The sequence below is a fragment of the Orbicella faveolata genome, unplaced genomic scaffold, assembly GCF_042242905.1.
Source record: "Orbicella faveolata isolate gen_17 unplaced genomic scaffold, um_ofav_v1 contig_2, whole genome shotgun sequence".
Classification (NCBI taxonomy): Eukaryota; Metazoa; Cnidaria; class Anthozoa; order Scleractinia; family Merulinidae; genus Orbicella; species Orbicella faveolata.
Genome location: NW_028301547.1, coordinates 22,306,983 through 22,327,500, shown reverse-complemented (window position 1 = coordinate 22,327,500; position 20,518 = coordinate 22,306,983). Strand labels below are relative to the sequence as shown.

General features: G+C 40.8%; 2 protein-coding genes across 3 annotated transcripts in view; one reads left to right on the top strand and one right to left on the bottom strand.

Moving 5' to 3' along the window:
- The window catches only part of LOC110040903 (uncharacterized), a 155,730-nt gene that overhangs the window by 53,136 nt on the left and 82,076 nt on the right, over positions 1-20,518 (bottom strand). The gene's annotated exons all lie outside the window — the stretch shown is intronic.
- The window catches only part of LOC149112451 (uncharacterized), a 47,403-nt gene that overhangs the window by 24,553 nt on the left and 2,332 nt on the right, over positions 1-20,518 (top strand). For both annotated transcript variants that reach the window (XM_089290320.1, XM_089290321.1), the window contains 9 exons: positions 755-825; positions 4,112-4,174; positions 6,506-6,597; positions 7,036-7,081; positions 7,365-7,455; positions 9,754-12,152; positions 12,736-12,781; positions 14,454-14,531; positions 17,124-17,201. In XM_089290320.1, coding sequence (XP_089146446.1) covers positions 755-825; positions 4,112-4,174; positions 6,506-6,597; positions 7,036-7,081; positions 7,365-7,455; positions 9,754-12,152; positions 12,736-12,781; positions 14,454-14,531; positions 17,124-17,201 — 2,964 coding nt within the window. The remainder of the gene's footprint in view (positions 1-754; positions 826-4,111; positions 4,175-6,505; positions 6,598-7,035; positions 7,082-7,364; positions 7,456-9,753; positions 12,153-12,735; positions 12,782-14,453; positions 14,532-17,123; positions 17,202-20,518) is intronic.

Sequence of the window (20,518 nt, the reverse complement as noted above, 5' to 3'; positions counted from 1 at the left end):
CTAAGTATTGATAAACGCCGTGGGTAATGTGGCGGTCGCAGCGCGCGACAAAGCTCAACGCGACAAACTGCTGATTACAGAGGACCCCTCCCTGATGTTCTCAATTGTCAAAGTGGCACGTGACCAGACCCAACTAGGGTCTCTCTTCGCTCGCTCCAGGGGGCGGTAAGATGAGAGACCCTGGGAACGAGGTTGGTTTTAATGCACTATCTTAGTAGAATTCTAACTGAAATCTATTTCAGATGACAGTTTCCAGTTTTTTCCCGACGTATTATTAAACTTCGTACCTTAGAAAGATCGCTTGGATTGAATTGTCATTTGAACTTGCAGTTGTGTGCACGCGCGCATCATTTTTTCGGTAATTCCAAGTTTTTAAAGCCTCGAAACCGTAAATGTCCGTTAAGTCATCTCAGGAATTTTAATTAGCCATTTGCATCAAAATATTCCTCCGAAACTTTGGGAAAACGAAAAAAACGTCGTTCTTTCGCAGACGACCTCCAGCCACTGCCCACTAATGGCTGATAGTGTGCAATGGCTCAGCCAATCAGATTGCAGCATTTGCATTAGTGTTCAGGTGGAATTCTACTAAAACTCGATAGAAACACGGTACATGTTTTCTATTTGATAAATATTATTGGCCCGTTGGTGACCGTATTATCGGGGTTCCACTGTAGTAATTAAAAATTAAAACCCTGCCAGTAAATCATTGTGTATTATCTTATCTTTTGTTATCTGTTGTTTATTAAATTTCCAGATGTACTGCCGTCCAATATTTTTGTAGATGACAAAGGAAATTTCAAGCTGCGTGTGGCTTTTAGATTTGAGGTAACTGCTCTTGTGACCCGTACATTGCAAGACAACTTATCCTACTTTGCTGTAAGCACTCAAACTCTTAAAATCAAGAAAAACTTAATTATTATATAAGGTACAATTCAGGCTTGAGAAAAATCTGTTTGGCTGTCACAGAGGATTCTATCTCGTCATCACTGCCCCAGGGATTCCATGAGATAGCTAAATGATGGGCATAACCAGTGCTTTTCGCGCACAAATCAGTTCAGCATAGCATGCAATTATTTACGTGCAGAAAATCGTCAATTTCTACCTTCAAGTTTGTAAATATCGGGTCCGAAAGAAGATCGCTAAGTAGGAAATGTTCAATGCACTAACGATGCCGTGGATCAATCTTCACAGAACAGCATGGCTGTGATCCTCAAAGGTCTCAATGACACTTTTGTACAAGCATAGTTACCAACTAACTGTGGCACAAGAGACCAAAGCTTCAGAAACGCAGACAGTGACGCTCGCCAGTATTAAAGAAGACATCCTCCTTTGTCCTGAATCAGATGAGGAGGAAGAAAAGAAAGGCTCAAACACGAGCAATACACAACTAAATATTTCCGCCACTAAGACACATGTAATGTGCTCAACCTGAGCTACTATCACTTGGTGGAGAAATCTGGTGCTCTGACTCAGAGATGTAGAATGATGTCCTCGAAAGTCATTTCGAGGCTCTTTCGATGCTCAGGCATTTGTACAGGAAAAAGAAAAATCTCCTGCCAAGATTGCCAGTCTAATTGATAGTATGGCTACTGGAGGCCTGTCGCCAGAAATGGTGAAGGAAAGGGTTAACAAATACCCTCCACCAGAGCATTATAAGTTCCCGTGTACCACAACAATTAAGGAGGAAGTTTAGGATCTGCTTTCTAGTAGGAGCAGGACAGTTGACTTTGTCTTTCAGAAGGTACAAGAACTGCTTGTTCAGAGGTTGTCATCCCTGTCGATTTTGGAGGACCAGTTGGTGAGAGACATTCAAACTGGCAAAACCACTAACATCTGTCAGGTCCTGGACCAGGTCATGGACAGCATTACCCTTAGCTTGTGGCCAATGCCAATAATGGACATAATATGAAGCGATGAGAGCTAATTAAGCCCGACCTCAACCCCCTTAGAGGAATTCATACAGAGGCTTTAACTGCCAACTGCTAGGCATCACCCTCGTCAGCCGTTGACCAGGAACTATGGTAGTTTCGGCGGCTAGCAACGGGACTACAGTTCCTGGCGCTGCCAGCGGCAGATGCCACTGGGTGATGCCTGGTCAGGCGTAATAGCAGCAAGCGTGTGGTGTATGCACAAGGAGAGTCCAGGCAGCAGAGAGCTTTACTGGATGCAGTTTAATAAGATATTGTGGTCAGCGCAGATTTAGGCACTGCGCGATGACTGCCAGATCCAGTTGGATGCTGCCTCTGCTTCTTGAAGAGCCTTGATTGTTGCTCGGGGAGCTTTCTTTGGGAGTCCGATGTTTGACAGGAAGGACCTGGTCGATCTTGCAATGAAGCCGCGGCAACCGACTTCGACGGGTATAACACTGCAGGCCCAGCCACGATCTTCACAGCTAGCACGGAGAGGCTCGTAACGGGTTCTCTTGCGTTCGTTAGCAAAGTCAAAGTTCCCTTCCCAAGGCACAGTTAGTTCGACCAGATGCACGCATTTACGGGAGTCGGACCAGATTACGATGTCTGGGCGCACAGTTGTGATGGCAATGTGACATGGAAAATGCAGGGCTTTAGATAGATCAGCCAGCATTTGTCAGTCTTGGGCACCCTTAAGTAGCCTCGACTGTTTCGCTCTCTTCACAGCGGCTGGTTGGGGCTGCTCACCTTCCCTGTGGAACTTGATGCCTTGATTTGTTACCTCCTTAACTGGTGCCTTATTAGTGCTGGCGCATTGGTCCTGTGTGGCTTCGGCTATAACCCGCAACACTCTGCTGTGCCTCCAGGTGTACTTCTGAAGTGACTTATTGCAAGCCGTTAACACATGCTCTAGGGTGGCACGCGTTTGGTTGCACGCGCGGCAAATGTCGTCGTCGATAATACCCCACTGTTTGAGGTTTGTAGGCGTAGGAAGGAGGTCGTACGTAGACCTCAGTAGGAAGCTGATCCTCAGTGGCTCCATCTGGGCAAGGGTGGGCCAGCTGAGTTTTCTCTGTTCTGCCTCTTCCCAGCACGACCAAGCACACTGTTTAGCGAACCCAGCTGCTGTAGCTGATCTTCTTTCTTCGTCGATGGCGCGTACCTCCTCGATGACCATCTCAACCCCCTTAGGCAAGGTTATGCAAACAGGACATTAAGCCCTCTACAAAGCTGTTTTGGGATGACTAATCAGAACATCTTAAGGATATGGCCAAAGCAAAGAAGGCAGGCCGGTGGATGCAGACAAACTCTGACACTTGTAGTGTACATCCAGCCGAATTTCAAGGGTTCAATCTGATAATAGCATAAGTTGGACTTGTTGGCAAGTGGCTTTTGTACAGTTAAAAGCTTAAAGATATATAGAGAGAATCCTTATTTATCATTTATGTTACTTAGCATTTAATTTCATGTACACCTACATGTGGTGTGTTCTGTTTCAGTTGATAAACAGGTTGTCGTAACTAGGTTGTATCGGTCATAATCACTGCTTCTTTCCTCGTGATATTTATTGCACAGAAGATACTTGTTATGTTATTTAATGTCATGTACACCTGTTCGGTTGTGCTATGTTTCAGTTAATAAACTGATTCTAGTAACTACATCATCATTCATTGTTCATTCCTCCTGTGACAGTCTTGGGTTTGAAATCTCATGGGATTCCTGGGGCACTGATGATGAGAACTGAAAAATTAAACAAGACTTACCTGGAAGTGGAAGTTTGATTGGAATTCTATCGAGTCATCAAACTGCACCAAGGGATCACATGAGATAGCTAGATGCAGGCGCATCACCGGTATTTATAGCCAAATGTGAAAGTCTTGTCACCATAAAGTAAAGTCTAAGTAAGTGGACTGTGTAGGGACGGTAATGTCAGTAGCACAACAGATAAATGGGAAGGTATAGCCAAATGCCAGTATGATGGATGCCGTAGGGTGGGCATGTGATCCCTTGGTGCAGTATGATGATTCGATAGAATTCCAATCAAACTTTAAGTTACAGATAAGTCTAGTTTAATTTTTCAACTTTTAGAACAGGCGTTTGACGTAACACTCCAAGACCTGTATTAACTTGACAGACAATATACTTTAGAAAATAAAAATTTTCAAGGAGGGCTTAATGTTAAATTATTTTTTCCTTTTTAGCCTTTGAGTGTGGACAGGTTTTCCAGAAGTGCCTTGAACATACGTGGCCTAGGGCTGACCATGGTAAGAATTCAGTAATTCACTTGCTCATACCCAGCCCGTTTTATGAAGCTCGATTAGGCGTAGAAATTTTCGTAGAGCTCTACGACTCTACGGTAGTATTTTGAATGTTTAAGCTCCGTTTCTCTCGGATATGCGTACACCGTAGAGGTGTTGTGGCGTATAGTTATTGTAGCAAATATTATATCGCTTAGGAAATGTTGAGTGTTATTACGGATTGTAGTGTTTTAATAATTGTTTCAATTTACAATTCTGTATTGAGTTTACCCTAACTATGCTCTACGCTATATGTTCTTCCATCTACGGTCAACGCACTACGCTCTTAAAGCTCTTACACTCCATGTTCCACCATCTACGCTCTACGCTCTACATATTTACGAGTTTATCAGCTTAAGAATTTTTGACTACTCTCTACACTAGCTTAGAGGCTTAAAAAACCAGTAGAGTGATAAAAATGATTGGGTTGCGAGTGCGCGTTTCTCGATCATCTGCGATGCTGCAACTTTTGTAATAGTAATTTATTAGCCTTCTTTATTATCTCATATCAGAAGCGTATGACGTAGAACTAGGCGATATGCCTCTGCTCATATATATTAAAGTGTTATTAAAGTGTTATTACGGTTTCCAGTATTTTAATAATCAAGTATTCGTACTTTTTGAGTACACTATAGCAAAATGTCCTTCGCATCAGTTAGCATGACTACAGTTAAATGTAGATTTAAAAACTACCATTCTACCGTTGCGTGATTTACGTTTTAGCGAAAGCCATTTAGTTCTTTTACTGTATTTAACTTCCCAGAATACAGGAAGTAAAAACCCACAAAGCCGGAGGCGCTTCCAGAATTTCTTGCGTTTCGCTAAAGGCTTTAAAAGTGGAGCTATTTCTAGTATAGCACATAAGCTCGCGCCTAATAAAGGCCCTCTTGTTGCTCGCGGAATGAAACGACTCAAAGGGAGTGTACAGATACTTATTAAGTGGCTTTTGATAGATAGAAAACTGCAGAGTGCTAAAATTAGCATCTTTGTAAAGAAATAAATCGAGAAACGAAATACTACTTTCGTCAATAACATAGTACGTAAGTTTGATACTATCAGTTTTGCTATAGAGACAACTAAGAAACTCTAATAGGATTTCCTTGGGACCCTTCCAAACCAAAAAGTGTCTTGTTTTAATGTTTTAATGTTTAAATTTTTTTAAAACTTTTTTTAATATTTTGGGGGCCATACGGTTAGCGCTAATCGTATGGCCCCCAAAATTTAACAACACGCAATAACATGTGCATTAAGGCATTTATTGTAACACTGTAACCCGTTTAATATATATGAAATATATGCGGGGAATATGCTGCAAATTGAAATCAAATGTAACGAAATAGGCAGGTAACCATGGTAACAATACACAACTACGGTAAAAGCTATGAAGTAAGAGGTAATGTATCTTTCCAACACATAGGAGGAGACTGGTGACTAAAGCGTAGAGTCGTAGAGCTCTACGAAAATTTCTACGCCAAATCGAGCTTCACAAAACGGGCGCCAGTTGCACTTGCTTTGTCGGCATTACTATCTTCCTGATAACCACCACCAGTACAACCACTGCCACTGCATCCACCACCTCCACCTCCACTGCCACGACCACCACCACTGCTGCTTTCCATCCCCAACACCCACAAACACCTGAAACATGAAAGAGTGTAGGGATGGAGGTGTTGTAATTTCATGTTTAAAACTTGAAAACTCATCTTTTTCTCTCTGTTTAACAGTTGTAATTCTGACAATCTCAACCATCAGTTAGACCACATCCAGCCCTTGCAGAATAATATCGCTCTTATTTGCAATACTCTTCCTGTATTTCTGGTTTTCTGTCTTGGACACCATTTTGTTCAGATTGATTACCCAAAACAGTTCTACTTCAAGAAATAAAATAAAATGAATTATGATGTTTAGAGAGGAAGCCACATCTGCCTTACCTGATTTTCATGCGGGTGACCCCTATCTTGGTCAAATTGGAATTTTGAGTGTTAGTTTTGTGGGGGAAGGAAAACCGGAGAACACGAAGAAAAACCCTCGCGAGAACCATTAAAGCAAACGCAATCCACGTACGGCGCTGGAATCGAACCCGGGCCAAATAGGTGGGAGGCAAGCACTCTCAGCACTGCGCTGGCTATCCCTGCCAAAACTGTACTATGCTTGCCTAAGTTCTACTTGCCTAAAGGAGAGCACTCTCATCTTTTGATGTTTGCTCATGTTTCCTTCAGATCTTCATGGTATGCTGACAACTAATAAAACTTAGTAGAAATAGTTTGATTTAATATTGCGTTGTCCGCTTTTTAACAGATAAAAGTCGCAACAGGCCTCGATCATCCTTTACGTAGTCTCCTTGCTGATGGGCCATACTCGGATGAATTTAGGGATTTTGTTGCTCAATGGTATGTTTTAAGTCTAGTATTCCATATCTCTGTGGTACTATGCCATTGTGCTCCTAATATCTACAGATAAGACGCAAGTGTTTGCACTGAGAATTTTAAGTATTAAGAAATGTTAGAAACTAGCAGCCAATTTCCCAGACATTATAAAGTACTGACATTTTGTAAGCATGCAAACAGTCAGCCATTCGTACTACCCTTACCTTGTAGAAACACTACATTTCAAACTTTCCTGTGATAAGTAAACATCTCTCCTATGTGATCTTCCTGGTTGCTGGTTTCAAGAATATCTACTGATATGAAATTTGAGTGCTTTTAAGTTTGTTTGTTATGAAAAATTCAAATAGGAACCTCTTGATAATGAGAGAATAACAGTAAGGAAGAGATGGATGGCGAATTTGAGGATATAATAAACTGTTCTTTTATTAACTTGACCTGTAGCTTAAAGCTGGATTGTCGTGCAAGACCGAACTTTGCCTTACTTTGGGTGAGTATACATCGAAACTAAGCTAGACATTAATCGACGGCAAGGTTGTTGTCGAGACCTGAAACAACCCTTCCCAAGGACAGTTAAGTTAAGAACCTTGTGAAGGAAACATTAGTGAAGGTACTGAGATATCTCATACATAGTTTCCAGGGTGGTGGGCTGGAGGTCACATTATTCACTAGATCACTGAACCCCAACTTACGAAAGAAATGCTGATTTTATTCCAGCCCTTCCTCCATTATAACTAATTAATTTACTCTATTTCTATTTCTTCATTTACCAGGAACATGCGTTCATGAAAGGAAGCAACGCACAGACCAATTTTGACACCAAACGTTGGGTAACAACTATTCTCCAAGAACTGGAACAGCCCAGTTAGTAGTAAATATAACTTCAACAGATAAAAAATTGAAATCAAAACGGTCGAACCTCCCTTAAGCAACCACACCAAATGCCAAGCCGTCACTTACAAGAGGTCAGACCACAGGGGATCTAAATTTTGGATCAAATCCTGTAGTCGTTTAATTTCAAGCCCAAAATGTATTATAATACAAGAGCACATCTAGTAATTTGAAGAAATTTCGGTGCGTCCAGTGCATTTTCCAAGCTGTGATACTGGCAGCGTTTAAATGAATCAAAAGTCCCGAGCGAATAGCTAGCGGATATTTTCATGGAAGAACAAACCGTATGATCTTATCAGGTTTGTAAGGCGTCTTGTTACCCAACCACCCAGCCAATTGTGAAAAACAGCTCCCGAAAAAACTGTCGGCCGACTGTTGGTTGTCTATCGGCTGACTGGCGGTCGTACCAGAGGTTAAAAACAATAGAAAATTTTAAACCGTCAGCCCCAAAAGAAGTGACGGTCAAGTCACGAGAGGTGGTCGCGTTCATGGAGTTTCAACTGTAGTGATTTGACAAGCGAAATTTGGCGTTTGTGAGAAGTGGTCGCTTATAGAAGGTGTTCGCACAAGGAGGTTAAATTGTAAATTGTATTTTTATCATGTGCAATTTTCATTGAGCTAACTCAATACGTACATGTTTTTGCCCAAGCGACGTATTTCCTTCAGTACTAGCAGAAGATAAACCTCTGTCACTAGATTGTAATAATTACTATCGAGATTATCAAGGTAAGAGAGTGAATCCCACACATAGGCCTTATACCCAAGGTACTCCCTCTTAAGTTATTTTTAGACATTGTACCCAGTTCTTCCGTGGATATTACTCGCGCGTTGCGTGGATGTTTTCGTGGAGGATCTGTTTATGTTTCGTTTCGTTTCGCTTCAAAGGAAAGGAAAACCTCCAACGCTGTGGAGATGTCTTCTTTGATATTTTGATTACAAGCAAAAGAGCTTCAGCTCTCGGTGTGTTTTAATACATTTCTATACTTTAATAGGATTTTAAATAAGAGACGGATGTCCCCTGCTCAAACAATAATAACTGAATGAACGGCAGAGAAGTGTTTAGACAAACGAGTGCAAAGCAAACAAACGCCCAAACACAAGCTAGGCAACCGAACAAACAGATGGTCGAAAGTGCAGGCAGACGCTCGCCGCCCAAGCAGCAAAAGGCGGTTTAAGCTGTAACGGCAACAACGCCAAAGGCAACGTCGATTAAAAAATCACTTAATACTCATACAGTTTGTCTATACTGTCAGAAATATCCCAAACAGAACACGTAAGACAACTTCAAAGTTCAAAAAAAAAATTTAAATATTGGCCGTCGTATAGTTTACATTCTCTCGAATATGCGGAGTGTGGCTATTTCACGTTGTTGTTTTGTGACCTTTTGTAAACAACGGCAAAAAATGAACAAAGAATTACAACGCACGCTTACACAGCGATTGTACTCGTTGCCGTTGCCGTTAAAGTTCAGCTCAATTTAAATTCCCTAAAACCGAATAAACCGCAAAATAATGAACAGCCAAACGAGCACAAAACGAACGAAAGCCCGGCTGAGAGTGCAGAAAACATTTCTGGTATGAAACGAAACCAAACCATATGAATTGACGTTCCCGCCATTTCGTCTCGGGTAGTTTCGAGAAAAAAGTCGCTTCGGCAGTCCACGCATTGCGCGAGTAACATCCTCGGAAGAACTCGGTACCATGTCTAAAAATAACTTAAGAGGTATTACTTTGGGTAGAAGGTCTATATGGGGGATTCACTCTCTCACCTTGATTATCTCTTGTTGCTATCAATCAATAATTATGTTTATTTATAGTTAACACTTTCCTGCTCGGTAAGTGAAGGAAAAGGCAAAATTTTAATTTCGGTATTGGGACAAGAAAGACAAAATGTTCATCAAGTGACCATCGAACGTTAAACAAAGAAAAAATGTCGAGTGTCCGAGAATAGTTGAACCGAAGCAATTTCTAGAAATGAAGAAAGATGGAACATTTTAAGTTCGGTGGTGAAATGAGAAAGATGTACTGTTCATTATGTCACAAGCGTGGGAAAAGAAAAAAGCTCTGTTTTAAATAAAAATATTCTGAAACTGTAGCTGCTGCGTTCCGACCATTTAGCAAACGCGGAGTTAGAAGGCCATAGGCGTACACATTTTGTTTTTAAAGCAGTTCTTTCCGTTAGGCTAGGTAGGTCTTTTAAAGATAAGTGAAATGCTTTCCTTGTCATTGAGTGGAGGTCATTCACCTAATGTGGCACCCTTTATTTCCACAGTAATACCTCCAGAGATTACTGTGCGAGGACGTTTGGCTTTGGAAGCCTACAAAAGGGCCCTTGCTGAAGGAAAGACTTGTGACAAAAGAGTGCCAATCATGTTGATTGGACAGGACAGATCAGGAAAGACCAGCTTAAAGAAGTCACTCAGGGGAGAGCCTTTCAACCCAAATGAAGACAGCACTGTAGGGATAGATGTTGATCCTTCTTATTTCAAAGTGTCAACTGAGATTTGGAAGATAGGGGAGAAGGATCAAGAAAGAAACTCCGAGACGTCTATTTCCTATGAGTATCATGCAGCACGAGCAACTGTTGAAAAGTTGAAAGAGGAACAAATGGCTCCCAATCCCAAGGAAAGGGTTTCAGAGACCAAACAGTCTGGAAACATCCCTATGGTGGACAAAGTCCCAGCAGGGCCAACCGGTTCTACTGATGTCGCCACTTCAGTATCTTTACCGAAAACAGTAAGACAAAACGACAGATCTGATGAGATGTCAAACGATCCAGAATCTGTTCAGGCTTCCAGGTATCCTGCACAAGATCACAGCATAATGACAGATGACACAAAAGATACAGGTAACCAAGGCGACAGATCTGATGAGACCTCCAACGATCCAGAATCGGTTTGGGCCTTCAGGTATCCTGTGCAAGATGACAGCATACCAAAAGATATAGAAACCGAGATTGTAAAGAGACTGGAAAACGAGGGAAAAGTGGAAGATGAAGAAGATGTACATTCCGTATTGTGGGATTTTGCTGGACAATCAGTTTACTATACTACACACCCACTTTTTCTCACTTCAAGATCAATCTATCTTCTGGTAAATAACCTCAGCCAAAAGCCCAGTGATAAGGCGAAACCTGTTGTGAAGCAAGGAGTGTACATGGAATTCTTAGACAGCTTTGGTGGGAAAACTAACTTTGATTATTTGGATTTTTGGATGTCTTCGATTGCTTCTCTGGCGAGCCAACAAGAAAGTGATCAAGACAATGTTGAATCTGAGGTGTTACCAGAGAAACTTCCCACAGTTTTCTTAGTGTGTACTCATGCTGATTCACCTTACGAAAGCCAGTCTGATCCAACTACACTAGCCAGGAAGTTATTTGGATCTCTGCGGACCAAACCATACAAAATCCACCTGCATGATCTCTTTGTTGTGAATAACACCATGTCGGGTCATGGTCCCGAGTGTCCAGAAGTCGTGCGCCTGCGTCAAGAAGTACTTGCCGTTTCTAAAGCGCTGCCTCAAATGAAGGAAGCCATTCCAATCAAATGGCTGAAATATGAGAAGGAACTCCAGGGTATGAAAGAAAGTGGTAAGAAATGGATATACCGAGATGCAGCGAGAACAGTCGCATCTGAAGCTTGCAGTATTTTTGATGATCAAGAATTCCAGACATTACTGAACTTTTTGCATGACAAAAGAATTTTGATTCACTTCAGTGACACTCCAAAGCTGGATAAATTGGTAGTCTTGGACCCCCAATGGTTGATTGACGTGTTCAAAATGGTGATAACCGTCAAGCCTTATAACCCTAAAGAGAGGAAATTTCAAACACTTTGGGATAAACTTCAGAAAGATGGGATCCTGGAGGAAAGACTTTTACAACATGTTTGGGCTGATCTGTTTGTCGCCAAAGAAACCCCTGAAAGTCTTATTGCGATCATGGAGAAATTTAGCTTGGTTTGTTCTTGGCCTTCATCTGATGCTTCATGCAGCAAGCAGTATCTGGTACCGTCTATGTTGATGTCACAGCCACCCGAAGACATAATGAGCTTGGTCGCCTCTGCTCGTATTCCACCACTATTCCTTAAATTTGCATCTGGTCAAGTTCCGCCTGGCTTGTTTCCCCGACTTGTGCTGCAGTTCTTTCAGTGGGATCAAGAAGAACAAGTGAAGCCTCAACTGTTCCACAATTTTGCCAGATTTTACACCTCTCAAAAGGAAGACTGCTCCGTAATCCTTCTGTGCCATTCATCTTCCATTGAAGTTGTTGTTCACCAAGGGCCGAGTCAAGACTTAGCAGACAGTTTACCATCAAAGCTCTCTTGTTCTGCAGATGTCAGCTATGACACGTGTGAGGTGGCCTGTGCTCGTGAAGTGCGTAGGCGGCTGGGACTGATGCTTGAGTCCATTCAAAATGAGTTCTTTTGGCTTCAGAATATGAAATATAAAGTCAGCTTTATCTGCCCAGTTTGTTGTCCAGGAGGTGGGGCTAGGTTCTGTCACATACATGCTACACAAGGTTGCAAGCAAGAGGAATGCCTTCACTTCTGGTCTGAGGCTCAGTTGTGTGATGTCAAGAAGGTCATCTGTTGCACCAAATCAGCTGCTGCACAGAGCAACAGAGTTGAGATCACACAGTTCGCACCATGGTTTGCCCCTCCTCAAAATCAGGTAAATAGTCCAAAGCATTTTTTACTCCACGTAGTTAAGGATTAACTATACATTGGTAAAATTGTTATTTAATGGGTTCTTTATAGACAGTTTTGTTTTGTGTGGTTTTTTTTAATAGCGAAAATCAATATAAATGGTTTTTGTTCAGGATAAGCTTAATTCGTGTTGGCCATATTTGATTTTGGGGCTTCATAGGATTGTGTCTCAAAATGTTGTTTTTCCTTTTTTTAAACGTCTTCATATTTTCATGCAAATGTGCCAGAGATTATAAGTACAACAAAACAGTAATGCGTCCAACCTACAAATAATGGTCATTGAAGAATTATAAACTTAACAGATCTTCAAGCTTGGATTGGATTTTATATGCAGTACTTCCATTTTCTGTATAATACATCCTTTATACATTAATGGCTTAGATTGCTTTGTAGGTAAGTAGTTTATGGTATGTTATCATTAGATATAAAACGGTTTTATTTTAAAGGAAGGTCCTAAATGCGTGACTGACTTTTCCTGCAGTATTCATTGGCTCAGTGAATGTAATTAAGGAATGCAATCTTCCTTCCCTGTTTTTATTCCTCCGCAGCTAACAGTTGGTAAAAATACAGGAGGAAATTTGGGCAATGTGCAAGGTAACCTAGTTTGATAGTTTTAAGGCTCTATCATTCCCTCCGTTTTGGAATGAGGCAAAGAATCTTTCTATTTAGTGTTGGTAAGCAAGACCGAATTGAGCCTGCAGTTGCCACCACACTTCCATACCACATATGACTCTCATATTTGGTATCTGTCAATCATGCATACTTTTTCCATGTGATTCGTCTCTGTCAGCCTATTCTCAGAAGGCTGCCAGTTGTCGTCAATCTAGCAGCAAAGGTAATTTTGAAAGCAGAGGACATTCTCATGTCGTAACTTATCCCTGAGTACTGGAATGGGGGTAGTCTTTTTAACCTGGAAAATATTTTCCAAGTTGTAGGCATAAATGGAACATTCACCCCATCGCTCCTTTGCTCCTTCACCCCTTCGCTTACTGTTTGAACTTTTTGTGATCCCACTGACCAATGTGTAAGGCTTTCCCAGTCGTATCGAAGTTTATTTTATTAGACGTGGTCCTCACCAAGTGATTAGTTTTAATTTTTATTGGCAATGTTTCTCATTTGTTATTTGCATTTGTAATGAATGATTTCGATATTATCGCTACTATCCCTACTATCACTGCTAAAGAAAAGTTCAGCGATCGTTTCGATCATATGGAAACAACTATCCAGCGATCATAGCGATCCTTGCCACAACCGATCGCTGAGATAGACTGAAGTTCTGTCTCGAAGATCGTAGCGATCATATGTTATAATGGAAGTCGTAAGGACCGCCCAACGTTTTCTGTAGCGATCGTCTCGGGGTAATCGCATTGATCGTAGCGATCATATGGAAACCAGCCTTGAACAACACAGTGCATAATTTGAATTTTTGCAAACATTTCCATGAGATACAAAAGCAAACTGAAATAGCCTTAAATTGATGCGAATAAGGAGAAAGGGATTTCTTGTGTCCCCAATGAGAATAGTCATTTCTGGAGTTCTGGAACATGAATTAGGAATTCCTTAGGGATTACCTCTGTCAGACTTCAAGTTGTCCTAGGAAAACAGGAAACTACCACAGAAAGGCCAGGACCCGAGGTGATTAAATGACTGAGAAAATTACATTACTGTGATTGGGTGAGAGCAGCCCAATTTATCGTTAATTCTTAATTTGCACTGCACAGCAAATTAACGCGCACGCGTTCGCAATTTTCTCAGTCATATAATAAATGAATATAATGCAATAATGCAAATCCTTAATTGCACAAGCATTCATACGATCACTTATACTAACATGTAATTCATTTCGAATCTGACTTGAACAGTTCCAGCCTTCCCCGTCCAAAAGGATCTGGCAGGGAAATTAAGTGTTCACAGTTTGAGTGGCATTATGAAAAGTTGATGCACATGTACGAGCTCATTCCCTTAAGCTTTCAATTATCATTATGGTAGCCTGAAATCAATATTCAAGATAAAGATCATCCAGGATAAACGATCATCTTTGATTAAATAACCATTCCTTTTTGTTGATATGGGTAATCTAAATTAGTTTATACGGAAGAAGAGTTTTAATAATAAGTCATAGAGCTAAGTTGGAGTAGTACTGAATTTACGTTACTTCAAGTGCGTTCAATATTTTAGTTGTTGTAAGCCTTTCGAAACCAGCTTATTGCTCTTTCACTTTTCTGTCTAAATTATTTGTACGTCAATTCTGCCTTATCTTTTTTAGAGTCTTCTCTAAAGCGAAGGAAAGAAGCTCCATGTACCAGTTCAAAACGCCCTAAACCCGTGGCTGAGCGCCTTGCAGGTAATATTTCTAATAATAAGAGTCCTAATTAAGAGGCAACATACTTTCACACTCAGAGCGGCCGCAACAGATTTATTTACAGCGCTTCACTATCAAAAACTGTTGTATTTGCAGCTCTACCCTGCGAGCAGAGTCTCCGTTGATCTTCCTAGAAGTAAATGCAAAAGATTTTGCAATGTTGTGGAAAGACCAAGAAAATTCTTGAACAACATCTCGTTTTGTTTTGTGTTAATTTTTTTCCTTTTTAAGAGCGAATGCTGCCAATGGTGAAACATGTGACGGCAACGACCAAAAAATCAATTTGGCTTCTATTCTCAGGTTAGGTAGGCGTTAGTGTGAAACAAATCACAACATACTTCGTTTGGCTGAATATCGATTTGTTTCCGAAAAAATCGTTAATAACCGAATTCCGTCAAAATGCCGGTTTTGGCGCTCAAAATTTAAGACGAATCTCGAAGCTTCGCGTCACAAAAAGACTCAACCTAGACCGGAGTAGAGGGAGCGTTGCGTGGCATTCCAAAAGTCAAAGTCTGCATGGTTTCCGCTGTTATTTGCGTGTAATTTGTAGAGTTTGACACCTCCGTAATTTGCCATGTTCTAGGTATTTTTAGGCTCATTAATTTTGCAAGATACGTTTTAAGTTCTCTTGACATTAGCCCTGGAGGGACAAAGTTTGAAATATTCCGTAAACATGTTGGTTACTTGCATTTTGTGTTGACATGCCGGGCGCGATTGTTTGATTCACCTGACGCAAGTTCTGCGCTGCTTCTTATCACGGGTGTCATATTTACCTTGTATTTATCTCTGTCCGCGGGCTTCGCCAGAGATAGCTGTCGCTTTCCTTTTGGAAAGCGATAAGTTTGTCTTACAGAGACGTTTTTACGTTTCTTGCATCAATTCAGCGGGCTTTTTGTCTCTCGAGCTTGATTTTAGGTTTATATCTCCAGTTTGCTCGTTCTGACACTGCAAATATAGACGTTCACACGCGTCGACTGTTTTGCGTGTTTTATATGATATTGTGTGGTTTGCAGTTCAGGCAAAGCGTTGTCTTCTAGCTCTGAATTTAGGAGTTCTTACCCTGATTGTTCTTCCAGCTCCATGTTGTGGTTTTCGTTTTTTTTTTTTTCTGTGTTTTCAAATTCTTTTTTGAGAGGGCCAAGTTCCTCTTTTGTTAGGATGCAGTTAGTTTGCCTGTTCACAAAATAAACTGATATGATGTTATAAGATGGATGGGATATTGTTTGTTCGAGTTTAAATTTGTTCTGGACATACTAGGCCAGTTTTCAGTATCTTCACCATACCCTTTTGGGCCGCACACACCTATATAGCCCACATAAGGGAGTACTCCCCCCGGGGGGGGGGGGCTATCGCTACTATCGCTGCTAAAGAAAAGAGTAGCGATCGTTTCGATCATATGGAAAGAACCCTCCAGTAATCATAGCGATCGTTCCCACAACCAATCGCTGAGATAGGCTGAAGTTCTTTCTCGACGATCGTAGCGATCATATGTTGTAATGGCAGCAGTAAGGACCGCTCCACGTTTTCTGTAGCGATTGTCTCGGGGTGATCGCATTGATCGTAGCGATCATGTGGAAACCAACCTTGAACAACACAGTGCATAATTTGAATAGCAAACATTTCCATGAGATACAAAAGCAAACTGAAATAGCCTTAAATTCTTGTAAATAAGGAGAAAGGGATTTCTTATATCCCCAGTGAGAATAGCCAGAACTATTCATTTCTGGAGTTCTGGAACATGAATTAGGAATTCCTTAGGGATTACCTCTGTCAGACTTTTCAAGTTGTCCTAGGAAAACAGGAAACTACCACAGAAAGGCCAGGACCCGAGGTGATTAAATGACTGAGAAAATTACATCACTGTGATTGGCTAAGAGCAGCCCAATTTATCGTTAATTCTTAATTTGCACTGCACTGCAAATTAACTCGCGCGCGTTCGCATTCTTCTCAATCATATAATAAATGAATAATCGTATGAAAGCTTGAGCAATTAAGGATTTACACCACACATGATGTTTGAAAATTCTTTTAAATTGCACTCGTCTAAAGGTTCGTGCAATTTTGAGAGAATTTTCAAATATCACTCGTAATGTAAATCCTTAATTGCACACGCATTCATACGATTACCTGTACTCACAAGTTATATTACATTGCGAATCTGACTTGAACAGGTCCAGCCTTCCCCGTCCAAAAGGATCTGGCAGGGAAATTAAGTGTTCACAGTTTGAGTGGCATTATGAAAAGTTGATGCACATGTACGAGCTCATTCCCCTTAAGCTTTCAGTTATCTTTATCGTAGCCTGTAATCAATATTCAAGTTGAAGATCATCCAGGGTAAACGATCACCTTTGATTAAATAACCCTTGGTTTTTGTTGATATGGGTAATCTAAATTAGTTTATACGGAACAAGAGTTTAATAATAAGTCATAGAGCCAAGTTGGAGTAGTACTGAATTTACGTTACTTCAAGTGCGTTCAATATTTTAGTTGTTGTCACCCTTTCGCAACCTGCTTATTGCTCAGTCACTTTTCTGTCTGAATATTTGTATGTCAATTCTGCCTTATCTTTTTTAGAGTCTTCTCTAAAGCGAAGGAAAGAAGCTCCATGTACCAGTTCAAAACGCCCTAAACCCGTGGCTGAGCGCCTTGCAGGTAATATTTCTAATAATAAGAGTCCTAATTAAGAGGCAACATACTTTCACACTCAGAGCGGCCGCAACAGATTTATTTACAGCGCTTCACTATCAAAAACTGTTGTATTTGCAACTCTACCCTGCGAGCAGAGTCTCCGTTGATCTTCCTAGAAGTAAATGCAAAAGATTTTGCAATGTTGTGGAAAGACCAAGAAAATTCTTGAACAACATCTCGTTTTGTTTTGTGTTAATTTTTTTCCTTTTTAAGAGCGAATGCTGCCAATGGTGAAACATGTGACGGCAACGACCAAAAAATCAATTTGGCTTCTATTCTCAGGTTAGGTAGGCGTTAGTGTGAAACAAATCACAACATACTTCGTTTGGCTGAATATCGATTTGTTTACGAGAAAATTGTTAATAACCGAATTCCGTCAAAATGCCGGTTTTGGCGCTCAAAATTTAAGACGAATCTCGAAACTTCGCGTCACAAAATGACACAACCTAGACCGATAAACGGGACTCTGTAAAATGAGGATGCGGACGGCGAATGACAGAGGACAGTCGGCGGACAATCTGAAAAATAATAAAAATAATAATAAAAATAGTTATAAAAAAATAAAAATAATAAAATAATAAAACGACATCAGTATTTGCCGAAATATATTCAGGAACTCGTTGCATGTTCGGAAAGTTTCGAAAATTGCAAAAATGTTCATATTCTTGAGCTTATATACGAGTTTATCACTGAAGAAATTGACCTGAAGACAGCGTTTTGATAACTTTCATTAACTGACAACATTTTACTCAGAAACTCACGCTGTTGATCGGTTAGCATAGAACATGTGGAACGTATAACTGCAACGCAATAATTCGTCATTTTTAAAATTGGTGAACCCATCAAATGTAATAGTGTTGTCACTTCTTCCTGTCAAAGGTCGCTTGCTCGAAGTTCATTTCTAACTCCTGAGAATAGAAGATCTATTTTGGGGGTGTGCAAAATTCGTTTACGGTAAGGTTGTGCCAGTTCTTAAGAGGACAAGACAAGATTACGGGTGATAACAATGGGGTGACAGGCCTTCACAACTCCTATCTACGTGTAATAGCCGCTTTTAAAGCTTTGTTCGCACGAGTATATCCCAAAGGCCCCTTTTATATGGTACGGTAGGGGGATCGTTGAATATTTCGCTAAGCAATGGTTGATTTTGGATTAGATGCTAGAGTTAAATGAGGATGACAGGCCCTAGAAGGGCGCACTACCCTCACGCTTTGTGACAGGTTTGTTTTTTATTTCGGTGTCGCGACCTTTTTTCCCCTTACACGTGTTTCTGAAGGGTACTTTATGCTGTTTTATTATGAGGACATTTTACCGGACCACGCGGAAAAAGTAGATCTTCGCAAGGGCTATTGGAATCCACAAAGAAAAATTAGGGTAGCCACGCAATTTTTCGAGTTAATTAGTCTCTGACAGCCTTGCTCTGGTTCAGCTAAAATACAGTCTAAATAGCTTTTGCTCACAACAAGAAACTAATCATTTGTTGAATAGGCTTGCCACTTCCATTTCATAACATAAAATGTAGGGGTAACCACGCGTTTTTTAAAGTCATTGATCCTTTTCGAAAACTTTTACGGTGTCCGTTACATTTTTTCCTGTCACCTCCCCAGTAAGTAAAACACTTGCGTTTCTCGCACTTGTTTTGCGCGCGAACTACGCCATCTGCAGGTACATGTTTACAGTTGGATTTCATTATAATTTTCGACAGAGAACAGCTAGTTTTTCAGCTGGAAGACGTTAACAGTTTGTGGTTAGCGATATACTGCTATTCTGGTGTTCCTGGTTTAAGTACATGCTCACTAAACTTGATTTGGTCACAGTAGGAAATATTTGCTTTTATTTTAGTCGTGTACTTGGCAGCGTAGTTGATTGCGTCAATGTCAACCTTAGCGCCCGCGTGGTGCTTACCATGGCTTGCGTGATGCGCAGAGTGTGTGCGCACTAACAACAGTACGCACCGTCCTTAAATAATGAACTTTAATTTGGTTGAAAAAACGAAAAGTTGGCAAAAGTAGCCCCGGCCCGCGAAGGTTTGGAGTAACCTTAAGAAGCGTTTGTTCTAAGTTGATGTACCAGCTTTCCAGAGTCAGGACTTTATTACCATTTATAATATAGATAGGACCCTGCGCGCTCTGACTGGTCAAAAACCCATGTTTTATCAGAGTTTATAAAATAACTGAGATACTACGCACGCTTTGATTGGTCGGTAGAGTTGCTAAACCTATGTTCTATTGTACCGGTAAACCACGGTTCCCGATCTATGGCAGCTTTAGGCTGGAACTAGAGAACTCGGAACTCTAGCGATAACAAATGTAATAAACAGTTTTGCCTTTCATTGGCTGAGATATCAATAACACGAGTATATCTTTTCATTCAACATACACATGGAAATTTGCAAGGAAAAAAAGGACCAGAAGTTGGTCGTCGTAGAAAGCTTTAAGTTTATCTTTTCTTCCACGGCAAATATTTTACGCCGACTCCGGCTACGCGTAAGATTAAAGTCAAGGAAGATTTAAACCCTTTGCTCGGTACTTTCCACGGTCTGTGGAGGACGAAGTCAGCTGGGTCTGGATGATCAATTAGGGTTGTCAAAAACCAGGGAAAACATTTTTTTGCTATCAGAAATTTTGAGTTTAAACTCGGTGCATGCACATGACAACACGATAAACGAATTTGGCTTCCATAAGCTTAGCTTTCAAGCAATAGTTTTCATTTAGCAAAAGACAGAGAACACGGACTTCATAGCCTTCAGCATAAGTGAATAAATTCTCAATAAAATTTCGGAAGCAGCGTTTCTGTAACTAACCTTTCTTCCATCCGCAAAACTTTGAAAAGTTATCGTTAAACACTGCGTTGAATCACTTCGCCAAGCACGTGAACTTTGGACTACTTGCAAACTTTCCGTACAGCCGTTTACTTTCGTGATGACCGATTCCACCTTCGAATCCCTGCATTTCCCCGTCAGAATACTCTTGAGTTAATTAATATTGTTTTGCCTCTCACCGATAGCCTTTTCCTTTCCTTTCTTAAAACTTTCTTAGCGTGAAATGTTTTCGTCCCTTTGCTCTGCGGATTTCGTGTCCGGCGCGGAGTCTGAGCTTTTATTCTTTCAGTCGCTGTGATTGGTTTGTCGTGACATCTCATGAATTTGATGAGAATAGGCAACTTGATCACGAAAGTACAATATATTTTCCTCTCTTTGACAGGCTTTTTCCATAGTTATTTCATAAAAGCGATAGACCACTCTTTCTCTGGGTTTAAGGGCGCAATAAACCACTTGGGAT